The 16,120-nt window shown below is 40.6% G+C and overlaps 1 protein-coding gene across 1 annotated transcript in view; it reads left to right on the forward strand.

Moving 5' to 3' along the window:
* mterf3 (mitochondrial transcription termination factor 3) overlaps positions 1–10,968 on the forward strand; it is a 48,057-nt gene extending 37,089 nt beyond the window's left edge. Inside the window, exons 7-8 of the mRNA XM_072251716.1 lie at positions 387–548; positions 8,291–10,968. Of these exons, the coding sequence (XP_072107817.1) occupies positions 387–548; positions 8,291–8,485 (357 nt within the window). The 3' untranslated portion in view covers positions 8,486–10,968. The remainder of the gene's footprint in view (positions 1–386; positions 549–8,290) is intronic.
* Positions 10,969–16,120: the final 5,152 nt, after the last annotated feature.

Consider the following 16,120-nt stretch of genomic DNA (forward strand, 5'->3'; position numbering starts at 1 on the left):
AGCACAAACTCAGAACAGAGGCACATCCATTTAGAACGGAGATGAGGAGGAATTTCTTTAGCCAGAGGGTGGTGAATCTGTGGAATTCGTTGCCGCTGGTGGAGGTGGTGGCCAAATCATTGGGTATATTTAGAGTGAAGATTGATAAGTTCTTGATTAGTCAGGGCGTCAAAAGGTTACGGGGAGAAGGCAGGAGAATGGGGTTGAGAGGGATAATAAATCAGCTGTGATGGAATGGCGGTGCAAACTCGATGGGCCAAATGGCGCATTCTGCTCCTGTGTCTTAATACCTTTGACTTGAACTTGATGTTTGTATAATGACTGCGGAAGGGAGTTTGCATCTGGTATATCCGGCTCCATCATTCAGTCTCCTTTATTGTTTCCAGGTGTGTCGGATTGAACTGGGCTTTCGTGATAATGAAATCCAGCACATGGTCACTCGTGTCCCAAAGCTCCTTCTTGCCAGCAAGAGCAAGCTGACCAGACTCTTTGATTACTTGCACAACACGATGGGCATTCCTCACCACCTGATCACAAAATTTCCTCAGGTGAGTCAAGTTGTTTACTTCACGAAAGCTCACACTGGCCTTTTCCCTTTTTCCACCAAACAGTTCCTCCCACTCAAACGGTGATTTCCTTGCAATTCTGTATTCAGTCTTCACAATCTCATGTGTTGGAGGAATCTGACAGGTAGAGTGCCCCCCTCCTTTCTTTTCTCCTGTGGTGCCCCTCCTAGACTATAAGACACACTGCTGAAGAAGAATGAGGCCATTCAGCCCATCTGCTCCACCATTCCATCATGGCTGATTTATTACCCCTCTCAACCCCATTCTCCTAGCTTCTCTCCGTCACCTATGATGCCCTGACTAATCAAGAACCTGTCAATCTCCACCTCAAATGTACTCGGTGACTTGGCTTCCCTCTATTCTGAGGCTGTGCCCTCTGGTCCGAGACTCTCCCACTATAGGAAACATCGCCTCCACACCCACTCTATCTGTGTCCTCTGGTCCGAGACTCCCCCACTATAGGAAACATCATCTCCACACCCACTCTATCTGTGTCCTCTGGTCTGAGACTCCCCCACTACAGGAATCATCGTCTCCACACCCACTCTATCTGTGTCCTCTGGTCTGAGACTCCTCCACTACAGGAAACATCCTCTCCACATCCACTGTGGCTTGGCCTCTCAATATTCATGTACTGCACAACTCCCTTTGCATCTCTGATTTTGAATTTTCTCCCTGTTTAGACAATAGTCAATGCTTTCATTCCTTCTACCAAGTACACGACTGTACAGTCCCAACGCTATATTCCATCTGCCACTTCTTTGCCCATTCTCCTAATCTGTCTCAGTCCTTCTGCAGACTCCCTTCTTCCTCAACACTACCTGCTTCTCCACCCATCGTTGTGTCATCTGCAAGCGCGGCCACAAAGTCATCAATTCCGTATCCAAGTCATTGACATGTAACGTAAAAAGAATCAGTCCCAACACAGATCCCTGTGGAACACCACTAGTCACCGGCAGCCAACCAGAAAAGGCCCCCTTTATTCCCACTCACTGCCTCCTGCCAATCAGCCACTGCTTTATCCAAGCTAGAATCTTCCCTGTAATACCAGGAGCTCTTAACATGCTTAGCCGCCTCATATGCGGCACCTTGTCAAAGGCCTCTTAAAAATCCAAGTACACAACATCTACCGATTCTCCTTTGTCTATCCTGCTCGTTATTTCCACAAAGAATTCCAACAGATTTGTCAGGCAAGATTTTCCTTTGAGGAATCCAGGTTGACTAGAGCCTATTTTATCACGTGGGAATCAAATTAAAGAGACTAGGAGAGAGGAGGTTAGTTCACAACAGGGGGATGGGAACCAGTGCAGAGAGGCAGAGGGGTGTAAAATGAGGGTAGAAGCAAAAAGTAGTAAGGTGAAAAGTAAAAGTGGCAGGCCGGCAAATCCAGGGCAAGCATCAAAAAGGGCCACTTTTCAACATAATTGTATAAGGGCTAAGAGAGTTGTAAAAGCACGCCTGAAGGCTTTGTGTGTCAATGCAAGGAGCATTCGTAACAAGGTGGATGAATTAAAAGTGCAGATTGTTATTAATGATTATGATATAGTTGGGATCACAGAGACATGGCTCCAGGGTGACCAAGGATAGGAGCTCAACATTCAGGGATATTCAATATTCAGGAGGGATAGACATGAAAGGAAAGGAGTTGGGGTAGCATTGCTGGTTAGAGAGGAGATTAATGCAATAGAAAGGAAGGACATTAGCCGGGAGGATGTGGAATTGATATGGGTAGAGCTGCGTAACACTAAGGGGCAGAAAACACTGGTAGGAGTTGTGTACAGGCCACCTAACAGTAGTAGTGAGGTCGGAGATGGTATTAAACAGGAAATTAGAAATGTGTGCAATAAAGAAACAGCAGTTATAATGGGTGACTTCAATCTACATGTAGATTGGGTGAACCAAATTGGTAAAGGTGCTGAGGAAGAGGATTTCTTGGAATGTATGCGGGATGGTTTTTTGAACCAACATGTCGAGGAACCAACTAGAGAGCAGGCTATTCTGGACTGGGTTTTGAGCAATGAGGAAGGGTTAATTAGCAATCTTGTCGTGAGTGGCCTCTTGGGTAAGAGAGACCATAATATGGTGGAATTCTTCATTAAGATGGAGAGTGACATAGTTAATTCAGAAACAAAGGTTCTGAACTTAAAGGAGGGTAACTTTGAAGGTATGAGACGTGAATTAGCTAAGATAGACTGGTAAATGACACTTAAAGGGTTGACGATGGATATGCAATGGCAAGCATTTAAAGATCACATGGATGAACTACAACAATTGTTCATCCCAGTTTGGCAAAAGAATAAATCAAGGAAGGAGTGCACCCGTGGCTGACAAGAGAATTAGGGATAGTATCAATTCCAAAGAAGAAGCATACAAATTAGCCAGAAAAAGTGGCTCACCTGAGGACTGGGAGAAATTCAGAGTCCAGCAGAGGAGGACAAAGGGCTTAATTAGGAAGGGGAAAAAAGTTTATGAGAGAAAACTGGCAGGGAACGTAAAAACTGACTGTAAAAGCTTTTATAGATATGTGAAAAGAAAAAGATTGGTTCAAACAAATGTAGGTCCCCTACAGACAGAATAGGTGAATTGATTATGGGGAGCAAGGACATGGCAGACCAATTGAATAATTACTTTGGTTCTGCCTTCACTAAGGAGGACATAAATAATCTTCCGGAAATAGTAGGGGACAGAGGGTCCAGTGAGATGGAGGAACTGAGGGAAATACATGTTAGTAGGGAGATGGTGTTAGGAAAATTGAAGGGATTAAAGGTAGATAAATCCCCAGGGCCAGATGGTCTGCATCCCAGAGTGCTTAAGGAAGTAGCCCAAGAAATAGTGGATGCATTAGTGATAATTTTTCAAAACTCTTTTGATTCTGGACTAGTTCCTGAGGATTGGAGGGTGGCTAATGTAACCCCACTTTTTAAAAAAGGAGGGAGAGAGAAACCGGGGAATTATAGACCGGTTAGCCTAACATCGGTGGTGGGGAAAATGCTAGAGTCAGTTGTCAAAGATGTGATAACAGCACACTTGGAAAGCGGTGAAATCATCGGACAAAGTCAGCATGGACTTGTGAAAGGAAAATCATGTCTGACGAATCTCATAGAATTTTTTGAGGATGTAACTAGTAGAGTGGATAGGGGAGAACCAGTGGATGTGGTATATTTGGATTTTTAAAAGGCTTTTGACAAGGGGGTAAGGTATTGATGTGGATAGAGAATTGGTTGGCAGACAGGAAGCAAAGAGTGGGAATAAACGGGACCTTTTCAGAATGGCAGGCAGTGACTAGTGGGGTACCGCAAGGCTCAGTGCAGGGACCCCAGTTGTTTACAATATATATTAATGACTTAGATGAGGGAATTAAATGCAGCATCTCCAAGTTTGCGGATGACACGAAGCTGGGCGGCAGTGTTAGCTGTGAGGAGGATGCTAAGAGGATGCAGAGTGACTTGGATAGGTTAGGTGAGTGGGCAAATTCATGGCAGATGCAATTTAATGTGGATAAATGTGAGGTTATCCACTTTGGTGGCAAAAACAGGAAAACAGATTATTATCTGAATGGTGGCCGATTAGGAAAAGGGGAGGTGCAACGAGACCTGGGTGTCATTATACACCAGTCATTGAAAGTGGGCATGCAGGTACAGCAGGCGGTGAAAAAGGCGAATGGTATGCTGACATTCATAGCAAGAGGATTCGAGTACAGGAGTAGGGAGGTACTACTGCAGTTATACAAGGCCTTGGTGAGACCACACCTGGAGTATTGTGTGCAGTTTTGGTCCCCTAATCTGAGGAAAGACATCCTTGCCATAGAGGGAGTACAAAGAAGGTTCACCAGATTGATTCCTGGGATGGCAGGACTTTCATATGATGAAAGACTGGATCAACTAGGCTTATACTCGTTGGAATTTAGAAGATTGAGGGGGGATCTTATTGAAACGTATAAAATCCTAAAGGGATTGGAGAGGCTAGATGCAGGAAGATTGTTCCCGATGTCGGGGAAGTCCAGAACGAGGGGTCACAGTTTGAGGATAAAGGGGAAGCCTTTTAGGACCGAGATCAGGAAAAACTTCTTCACACAGAGAGTGGTGAATCTGTGGAATTCTCTGCCACAGGAAACAGTTGAGGCCAGTTCATTGGCTATATTTAAGAGGGAGTTAGATATGGCCCTTGTGGCTAAAGGGATCAGGGGGTATGGAGGGAAGGCTGGTGCAGGGTTCTGAGTTGGATGATCAGCCATGATCATACTGAATGGCGGTGCAGGCTCAAAGGGCCGAATGGACTATTTTCTATGCACCTATTTTCTATGTTTCTATATCTCCAAGTATCCTGAGACCTCATCTTTAATAATCAACTCCAGCGTGGAGTTATGGAGTACTTGGTGAGACAGGACAAGATGGGATAAATTCAGCAAGGTTTCCTTGAGGAAAAATCTCGTTTGACGAACCTGTTGGAATTCTTTGAGGAGATTATGTGTAGGATAGATAAAGGGGATGCAGTGGATGTTGTATATTTGGACTTTCAGAAGGCCTTTGACAAGGTGCCACACATGAGGCTGCTTACCAAAATAAGAGCCCATGGTATTACAGGAAAGTTACTAACATGGTTAGAGCATTGGCTGATTGGTAGGAGGCAGTGAGTGGGAATAAAAGGAACCTTTTCTGGTTGGTTGCCAGTGACTAGTGGTGTTCCCCAGGGGTTGGTGTTGGGACCACTTCCTTTTGTGCTGTATGTCAATGATTTATATGATGGAATAAATGGCTTTGTTGCCAAGTTTGCAGATGATACGAAGATTGGTGGAGGGGCAGGTAGTGTTGAGGAAACAGGTAGGATGCAGAAGGACTTAGACAGATTAGGAGTATGGGTGAGAAAGTGGCAAATGAAATACAATGTTGGAAAATACATGGTCATGCAATTTGGTAGTAGAAATAAATGTGCAGCTTATTTTCTAACTGGGGAGAAAATCCAAAAATCTGAGATGCAAAGGAACTTGAGAGTCCTTGTACAGAACACCTAAGGGGAGTAAGGGGAGGCTGTGACTGACAAAGGAAGTAATGGACAGTATAAAAATAAAAGAGAAGAAGTATAACATAGCAAAGACGAGTGGGAAGCCGGAGGATTGAGAAACTTTTAAAGAGCAACAGAAGGTAACTAAAAAGGCAATACGCGGAGAAAAAATGAGGTACGAAGGTAAACTAGCCAAGAATATAAAGGAGGATAGTAAAAGCTGTTTCAGGTATGTGAAAAGGAAAAAAAATAGTTCAGACCAAAGTTGGGCCCTTGAAGACAGAAACGGGTGAATTTATTATGGGGAACAAGGAAATAGCAGATGAGTTGAACAGGTAGTTTGGATCTGTCTTCACTAGGGAAGACACAAACAATCTCCCAGATATAATAGTGGCCAAAGGACCTAGGGTAATGGATGAACTGAAGGAAATTTATATTAGGCAGGAAATGGTGTTGGATAGACTGTTGGGTCTGAAGGCTGATAAGTCCCCGGGACCTGATGGTACCCAGGGTACTTAAGGAGGTGGCTTTAGAAATCGTGGACGCATTGGTAATCATTTTCCAATGTTCTATAGATTCAGGATCAGTTCCTGTGGATTAGAGGGTGGCTAATGTTGTCCCACTTTTCAAGAAAGGAGGGAGAGAGAAAATGGAATTATAGACTGGTTAGCCTGACATGGGTGGTGGGAAAGATGCTGGAGTCAATTATAAAAGATGAAATTACGTCACATTTGGATAGCAGTAACAGGATAGGTCTGAGTCAGCATGGATTTATGAAGGGGAAATCGTGCTTGACTAATCTTCTGGAACTTTTTGAGGATGTAACTATGAAAATGGACAAGGGTGAGCCAGTGGATGTAGTGTACCTGGACTTTCAGAAAGCCTTTGATAAAGTCCCACATAGGAGATTAGTGGGCAAAATTAGGGCACATGGTATTGGGGGCAGAGTACTGACATGGATTGAAAATTGGCTGGCTGACAGAAAACAAAGAGTAGCGATTAACGGGTCCCTTTCGGAATGGCAGGTGGTGACCAGTGGGTTACTGCAGGGTTCAGTGCTGGGACCGCAGCTGTTTACAATATACATTAATGATTTAGATGAGGGAATTAAAAGTAACATTAGCAAATTTGCAGATGACACAAAGCTGGGTGGCAGTGTGAAATGTGAGGAGGATGTTATGAGAATGCAGGGTGACTTGGACGGGCTGGGTGAGTGGGCGGATGCATGGAAGATGCAGTTTAATGTGGATAAATGTGAGGTTATCCACTTTGCCTTTGGTGGTAAGAACAGGAAGGCAGATTATTACCTAAATGGAGTCAAGTTAGGAAAAGGGGAAGCACAACGAGATCTAGGTGTTCTTGTACATCAGTCACTGAAAGCAAGCATGCAAGTACAGCAGGCAGTGAAGAAAGCTAATGGCATGCTGGCCTTCATAACAAGGGGAATTGAGTATAAGAGCAAAGAGGTCTTTCTGCAGCTGTACAGGGCCCTGGTGAGACCACACCTGGAGTACTGTGTGCAGTTTTGGTCTCCAAATTTGAGAAAGGACATTCTTGCTATTGAGGGAGTGCAGCGTAGGTTCACAAGGTTAATTCCGGTGATGGCGGGACTGTTATATGTTGAAAGATTGGAGCGACTGGGATTGTATACACTGGAATTTAGAAGGATGAGAGGGGATCTTATTGAAACATATAAGGTTATTAAGGGATTGGACCCGCTGGAGGCAGGAAACATGTTCCCGCTGATGGGTGAGTCCAGAACCAGAGGCCACAGTTTAAGAATAAGAGGTAGGCCATTTAGAACGGAGTTGGGGAAAAACTTTTTCACCCAGAGAGTGGTGGATATATGGAATGCTCTGCCTCAGAAGGCTGAGGAGGCCAAGTCTGTGGATGCTTTCAAGAAAGAGATGGATAGAGCTCTTAAAGATAGCGGAATCAAAGGTTATGGGGATAAGGCAGGAACTGGATACTGATTGTGAATGATCAGCCATGATCCCAGTGAATGGCGGTGCTGGCTCGAAGGGTGGAATGGCCTACTCCTGCACCTATTGTCTATTGTCTATTGTGTCAAAGCCACTCTAAACACTGGCACTCAAAGGAATGGCTGCTCCACTCTCACTTGTGTTGTTTTTATTTGTCCTTTCTAATGAATCCTTCTCGGTGACTGGTTGTTGTCTCTGCCTATCCACTCTATCAAGTTGCCTCTCGTCCTCCTTCACTCCAAAGAGAAAAGCCCCAACTCACTTAAACTGTCCTCATGAGACATGCTGTCTAATCCAGACAGCCTCCTGGTAAATCTTCTCTGCACGTTCTCCAAAAATTCCACACCTTTCCTATAATGAGGGCTATTCTCCTAAATAATTTTGAATGTTCACTTTCACATGACTGGATGTTATATTTTCTCTATAAAGTCAAGATACACATTTAGTTTACATTATTTTAATTAAATATAATAAACATCTTGATAAAAATAGATTTTCCTCTAATAATATCAATACCATAGCACAACTTGTATAGTTGTCGATAAGTATTTCATTTGATATGTTTAATTTGAGTTGATTTACTTTGCATATTAGAAACTGTTCAACTGGAGAGTATTCCCATTTAATACTGTTGCATTGTCAATTATATTGGGAAAATTGGGCATTCAAAATATCAGATCTTCGTGTAATTGTTATTTGAGAACTCCTGCACCTAATAAAAGGCTCCTGTTCCTGCCCTAGGTTTTCAATGCGAAGTTTCTGAGAGTGAAAGACAGACATCTGTTTCTTGAACATCTGGGTCGGGCCCAGTATGACCCATCTCAGCCTAACTACGTTTCACTGGAAAACCTGGCTGTACTGCCTGATGACGTGTTCTGTGTGACGTTGGCGAAAGCTACATTGCTAGACTTTGAGACTTTTCAAAAGATGCTCTAAGTTCTTCTGTGTGATTTCAAAATACATTGATCTACATGAAATTCAAGTTTCATTGAAAGTTTCATGGGCAAGTTTCATTGCCATTCAACCATGCGTGAATACAGCCAAGTGAAACAGTGTTACTTCAGGGCTAGGGTACAAATCACAGAACACACACGTATAAGTTATCAGTAAGCATACAGACCCTCAAATATCTATATAATTTACATGTCCTGTAAATTCAGAATCAGAATCCGGTTTTCTATCACTTTCATGTAATGTGAAATATGTTAATTTAGTAGCAGCAGTTCAATGCAATACATAATGTAGAAGAAAAAAACAAAAAATTAAATAAATCTTATTCAGTATACTTTATGCAGTAAATAGATTAAAAATCATGCAAAAAACAGAAATACTATATATAAAAAATATTAATGGTACATGGGTGTTATTGGTAAGAGCAAGCATTTCTCAACAGTCTGCAGACAAACACGTATGCAGTCCACCGTCTCATTCCACTTAGCAAACACAGGAGGGCAGCATGGATGGGGGTGGGGGTGGGGACATGTGCATTGCTCTGGATTTCCAGCATCTGCAGAATCCCTTCTGTTTATAATTTCCCGTCACATATTTTCTCATTCCTAACAACACAACTGACACGACTCTGGAGACCCTTCCTTCCAGTGACACAGTAGGAGCAAGTTACAGTGATTGTTTAAATTACCAATTTACACGTCTTTGGGACGTGTGGAAATCCAGGGGGTCACAGGAAGAACGTGCAGCCTCCACACAGACAGCACTAAGGCCCGGCTGCTGTGTGATGCAGCGACTCCACAATCTGCACCTGTACCTTTGCAAAAAAATGCTGGTGAATGCAGCAGGCCAGGCAGCATCTATAGGAAGAGGTACAGGCAACGTTCCGGGCCGAGACCCTTCGTCCTGACTGTACCTCTTCCTATAGATGCTGCCATTTTTTGCAGATTTCCTCGTGTTTGTGTCTGTACCTTCAACCTGTATAAACAAGTTGAAGTCTATTTCCATTGGACTGTACAAATATATAACCAAACGAAACAGCGTCCCTCTTCACCATAGTGCACCCCTAATGCATATATAACACACTGTGGAACAAAAAATTATCATAAATAAGTTAATAAAATTTAATTTAAAAGGCATGTAATGCTGAGTACAGGTAAACACTAAACAGCTCGCTGTCCTAGTGATGAGACCTCGGTGGTGACAGGGTACTCATTAGTCTTACCGCCTGAGCCAAGAAGCCGTTCCCCAGTCTGGCAGTCCCAGTCCTGATGCTCCTGCACCTCCTTCCAGACAGTAGTGGGACAGGGAGACTGTGGAATGGGTGGTAGGGATCCTCAATAATGCTTCAGGCCCTTTGTCTACAACACGTCACAGCTAGAGGGGCAGAGAGACCCCGGTGATCCTCTCGGCAGTTTTTACTATCAACTTCCAGATTTGTAGTGTGCCCGGCCATAATGTTAGATGTGTTTGATAATACTTTGGGAAGGAAAAAGTAAATACAATTTTCATCTGAAAACTCTGCTAGGATTATAGATTTTTACTGCAGGTTACTACATTGTGGAACCAATATACTCAGTGAAATCAATTAAACTTTCCTACAATTAATTATTAAACACTTTCCACATTTTTGCCAGTTTTAGAAAGATCCTATTGCTGAACAAGAGATGAATACACCACAATATACATATTCAGTAAGACATAGGATCGATCTCTCTCTCTCTCTCTCTCTCTCTCTCTCTCTCTCTCTCTCTCTCTCTCACACACACACACAAATTATACACTTCCCAATCCCTGTTGATGGGAGACAGGACAAGAGAGAATGTCTGGGGTGGGTGGGGTCTTTGATTCAGCCGGCTGCTTTACTGAGTCGGGAAGTTCTGTTGTTTTGTCTGCACGTTCAGTTTTTTCTTTAGCTTTTCTGACTTTCAAGTTTAGTGTACAGTCAGATGATACACCTACAACCAAACAAAACAGTGTTCCTCCGGACCACGGTGCACCCACAAAACATACCATGCACAGTACATAAAGCAAAATATTACTACAAACAAGTTAATAAACTATAATTCAAAATGCATGTGAAATGTGTAGTAGCATAGTTAAACAGTGAAGATCTTGCTGTCCTAGTGACGAGACCTCACTGGTGGCAGGGTATTCATTAGTCTTACAGCCTGAGGGAAGAAGCTGTTACCCAGTCTGACAGTCCCAATCCTGATGCCCCTGTACCTCCTTCCTGATGGTCGTGGGTCAGAGAGATTGTGGGATGGGTGGTAAGGATCCTCAAAAATGCTTTGGGCTCTTCATTTGCAATGCACCCAGTAAATGTCACAAATAGGGGGAGGGGAGAGAGACCCCAGTGATCCCATCACCAGCTTTCACTATCGAATATGATACGAATGTGTTTTTCTGGTTAATGTCTGTGTTTTGAGATCAGAGGTTTTATTTTATTAATAAATTACTTTTGAAATGTTTCACTTTCAATTTATTATCATCACTCTCACCCTCCACTGCTCCTGATTGCTCAGAGTGTTTCTCCAATATCAGTTTTAAACTTTACAGCAGCAGTACAATGTAATACATAAAAAATATAGAGAAAACAAGCTAAGTTACAGTGAGTATATATATATATATATAAAATGACACTATTCTTTGCATTTCAGGTCAGATGCTAACTGCATTTCATTGGCTTTGTATCTGTACTCGGCACAGTGACAATATGGCTGAATCTAATCTAAATAGCTTAATAAGTAGTGCAGAAACAGAACTGAGGAAGTAGTGAGGTGGTGTCCATGGGTTCAATGTCCACTCAGACATTGGATGGCAGAGGGGAAGAAGCTGTTCCTGAATCATTGAGTGTGTGCCTTCAGACTTCTGTATCTCCTCCCTAATGGTAACATGAGAAGGGGGCATGTCCTATAAATTGATCATGGGCGGTGACTTTAACTGTTGTCTCAATCCTTCGATTGATAGGTCATCAACCAATCTGTGGCTGCGACCTGTATTAATTCTTTTTTACTAGAATACGGTTTGGTCGATATTTGGAGATTTCTTCATCCTAAAGATAAGGAGTTTTCTTTTTTTTCACATGTACATAATAAATATTCAAGAATTGATTACATTTTGTTGGATACGTGATTGGTGCCTTTTGTTGCTGACTGTGTATGATGATATTGCGTTGTCTGATCATGTGCCCACGAAACTAATACTGAAGTTTCCTGATAATATGTGGAATGCATCTCAGTGGAAATTTAATGCTACACTGCTACATACATTTGTAAGTTTTATTAAAGAGCAAATTGCTCTTTTTTTTGATTTAAATACAACTGAGGGTATGTCAAATTTGGATATTTGGGATGCGATGAAATCTTTTCTTAGGGGACAGATAATTTCATATTCAGTAGCTTTAAGAAGGAAAACTAAAGCGGAACTTTTAGTGATTACTAACAGGATTAAGGAAATAGATAACCTTTATTCAGTAACACCTAGTGAAAATCTATAAAAGGAAAGAGTGGAACTTCAAACACAGCATGATCTGCTTTTGACTTTTCCCATTGAGCAGCAACTTTTGAAATCTAAAAGTCAATTTTATATACATGGGGATAAGTCAGGTAAATTGTTGGCCGGTCAACTTAAAGCAACTATGGCTAGAAGGCAGATTTTGAAAGTACGAAGAACTGATAGAACTGAAACGTCAGATTGTCAGGAAATTAATAAGTTATTTCTGGATTTTTACTCCAACCTTTATAAATCTCATTTTCCAAACAATACTACTTTTATGAATCGATTCTTGCAAAGATTGAATATACCCAAAATCTCTATTCAAGATATGAATACATCAGATGCACCTATTAAACAAGAGGAAATAGCAACAGCTATATCCTCTTTTCAATCAGGTAAAGCTCCGGGACTAGATGGATTTACAGTAGAATTTTTAGTCATAGTCATAGTCATACTTTATTGATCCCGGTGGAAATTGGTTCCTGTTACAGTTGCACCACAAATAATAAATAGTAATAAAATCATAAATAGTCAAATAGTAATGTGTAAATTATGCCAGGAAATAAGTCCAGGACCCGCCTATTGGCTCAGGGTGTCTGACCCTCCAAGGGAGGAGTTGTAAAGTTTGATGGCCACAGGCTGGAATGACTTCCTGTGACACTCTGTGTTGCATCTCAGTGGAATGAGTCTATGGCTGAATGTACTTCTGTGCCCAACCAGTACATTATGTAGTGGATGGGAGACATTGTCCAAGATGGCATGCAACTTGGACAGCATCCTCTTTTCAGACACCACTGTCAGAGAGTCCAGTTCCATCCCCCCAACATCACTGGCCTTACGAATGAGTTTGTTGATCCTGTAGATGTCTGCTACCCTTAGCCTGCTGCCCCAGCACGCAACAGCAAACATGATAGCACTGGCCACCACAGACTCGTAGAACATCCTCAGCATCGTCCAGCAGATGTTAAAGGACCTCAGTCTCCTCAGGAAATAGAAACGGCTCTGACCTTTCTTGTAGACAGCCTCAGTGTTCTTTGACCAGTCCAGTTTATTGTCAATTCGTATCCCCAGGTATTTGTAATCCTCCACCATGTCCACACTGACCCCCTGGATGGAAACAGGGGTCACCGGTACCTTAGCTCTCCTCAGGTCTACCACCAGCTCCTTAGTCTTAAAGACTTTTACTGAAATACTTACACCTCATTTATGCCAGATTTTCACTGATTCTATATCCTCTGGGACCCTTCCGAAAACTTTTTATGAGGCATCAATTTCATTAAATCCCAAAAGAGAAAAAGATTTATCTGAATGTGCATCTTACAGACCAATTTCCTTACTAAATGTGGATTCTAAAATTCTTTCCAAGATTTTGGCTAACAGGCTCGAGAATATTTTGCCTAAGGTTATTTCTAAGGATCAAACTGGATTTATTAAGAATAGATATTCATATTTTAATATTCGGAGATTACAAATAAGAATAGATATTCATATTTTAATATTCGGAGATAAAGGGAAACAACACATTATTCATTCCTTTCCATCTAAAGAATCCGAATGTGTTGTTTCCCTTGTTGCAGAGAAAGCCTTTGATAGGGTTGAGTGGTCTTATTTATTCGAGGTTTTAGAAAGATTTAATTTTGGTCCAGGTTTTATTTCCTGGATTAAGTTTTATTTCCTGGATCAAGCACCTATGGTGGCAGTTATAACTAACAATCAAAAATTTCCTTATTTTAAGCTATACAGAGGTACCCGGAAGGGTTGTCCTCTTTGTCCGCTGTTATTCAATCTGGCTTTCGAACCTCTTGCTATTCTTTGGGACTCCAACAATGTTCAGGGTATTAAGAGAGGAGATAAAGTGCATAAGGTTTCATTGTATGCAGATGACTTGTTAGCTTATATTTCAGATCCTAAGAAATCTATTCCTTCTATGTTATCCATATTTTCTGAATTTAGTTGTTTTTCTGGATATAAATTAAATTTGCACAAAAGTGAGTTATTTCCTATTAATAACCATTTGGATCAATATGATCAAATTCCTTTTAGCATTGCTAAAAATAACTTTACTTATCTTGGTATTAAAATTACCAAAAATTTTAAGGACCTGTATAAATATAACTTTCTTCCATTAATTGAATACACGCAACAAATACTTTCGAAATGGTCTCCTATGACATTATCATTAATTGGTTGAATTAATGCTATTAAAATGATAGTGCTACCGAAGTTCTTGTATGTATTTCAAGCAATCCATTCCTTTGTTCCTAAACTGTTTTTTGATAGAATAGACTCTAAAATTTTATCTTATATTTGGAATAATAAAAATCTTAGATTGAGTAAACCTCTATTGCAGAAATTAAAAAAGCATGGTGGTATGGTTTCGCCACATTTTAGAATGTATTACTGGACAATTAATATTCGATATATTTTGTTTTGGATTCATTATTGAGACATACATGACTGTCCTTTATGGGTGGATTTGGAGAAAAACTCGGTGAAGGGGTATTCCTTGGCCTCTTTACTGGGAGCTCCTCTTCCTTTTTTGCTTTCTAAGATTGGTAGTCGAGACCTCAATCCCACTATGAAACATACATTAAGAATTTGGTTTCAGTTTTGTAGATTTTTTGAGTTTAATAACTTTGTTCTTTCTCGTAAAATCCATCTTAATTATTTTTTAAACCATCAATTTCCGACCAGACCTTTTTAATTTGGAAAACCAAAGGAATAGTAACTTCTTAAGATTTGTTTATGGGGAATTGTTTAATGTCTATCACTCAGTGGACAAATATGACTTATCTAATGCACACTTTTTCAGATATTTACAAATTAGGAATTTTTTACGTAGTTTACTTCCAAATTTTCCCTCTGCTTATCCACCCAATAAGATAGATACTCTTTTTCAGGTTAAACCATTTCAAAAAGGACTGATAGCTATAATTTATAAATGGTTATTGAATTTGCAAAAGGTATCTAACGATAAAATTAAAGGTGTGTGGGAACTGGAATTTCGAGAATCACTTTCAGATAACCAATGGGATAAAATTTTTCATTTGGTAAATACCTCATCTATATGTGCCTGTCACTCCTTGATACAGTTCAAAGTAGTACATCGGGCACACATGTCAAAGGATAAATTAGCCTATATTTTTCCCAATATTAATCCTATTTGCAACAGATGTAATATTGAGGTGGATATGTTTTGGTCTTGTATCAAGATAGATAATTTTTGGAAAGATGTCTTTAAAACTTTACCAAAGTCTTGAAATTGGACCTACAACCGAATTTATTTACAGCAATTTTTGGGATCATTCCACTAGAAGCAGGATATGTTCCTGTTTCCACTCAACGGATGATAGCTTTTACAGCTTTATTGGTTAGGAGAGCCATTTTGCTTAAATGAAAGGACTCTAATCCACCTACTGTTTTTTATTGGCTTTCCTCCATTATGTCTTGTCTAAGTTTAGAGAAAATAAGAAGTCGGCCATTTGATACATCCTTTAAATTTGAAGAAACCTGGCGAACTTTTATTCAATATTTTCATACGGTTTGATTTATTGCTCTTCCAGTTACTTTCTCGAAACTTTGGATTTGATCAGAAAATTTATCTTTTTTCTTGCTTTTACTCTCAGTATGGGCTGCCCAGTCCCCCGCTTTTTTTATTTTTCTTATTTTTTGTTTTTGTTTATAGAGAATAGTGGGTTTTTTTATATATATAAAATTATAAAAGTTTCTTTATCTTTTTTTCTTTTTATGAAATGATGATGAGAATTGATTATCTTATTTGTATTATATACTATCAGATTAATACTATGTATGATCTTGATAATGTTTATTTTACCTTTTATATGTATTGTTATCGATATAGATATTTGAGATAATTCTCCTGTATATATGTACTTTTTAAAAATTAATAAAAAGATTGATAAAGAAAGGGAAGGGGGCATGTCCTGGGTGATGAGAGCCCATAGTGATGGACGCCACCCTTCTTGGGTACTGCTTCTTGAAGATGTCTTGGATACTACGGAGGCTAGTACTCATGATGGAGCTGCCTAATTTTACAACTCTCTGCTGCTTACTTCGGCCCTTTGCATACCAGACATTGATTGACGCAGCCTATCAGAATGCTCT

Source organism: Mobula birostris, chromosome 1 (assembly GCF_030028105.1).
Source record: "Mobula birostris isolate sMobBir1 chromosome 1, sMobBir1.hap1, whole genome shotgun sequence".
NCBI classification, from domain to species: domain Eukaryota; kingdom Metazoa; phylum Chordata; class Chondrichthyes; order Myliobatiformes; family Myliobatidae; genus Mobula; species Mobula birostris.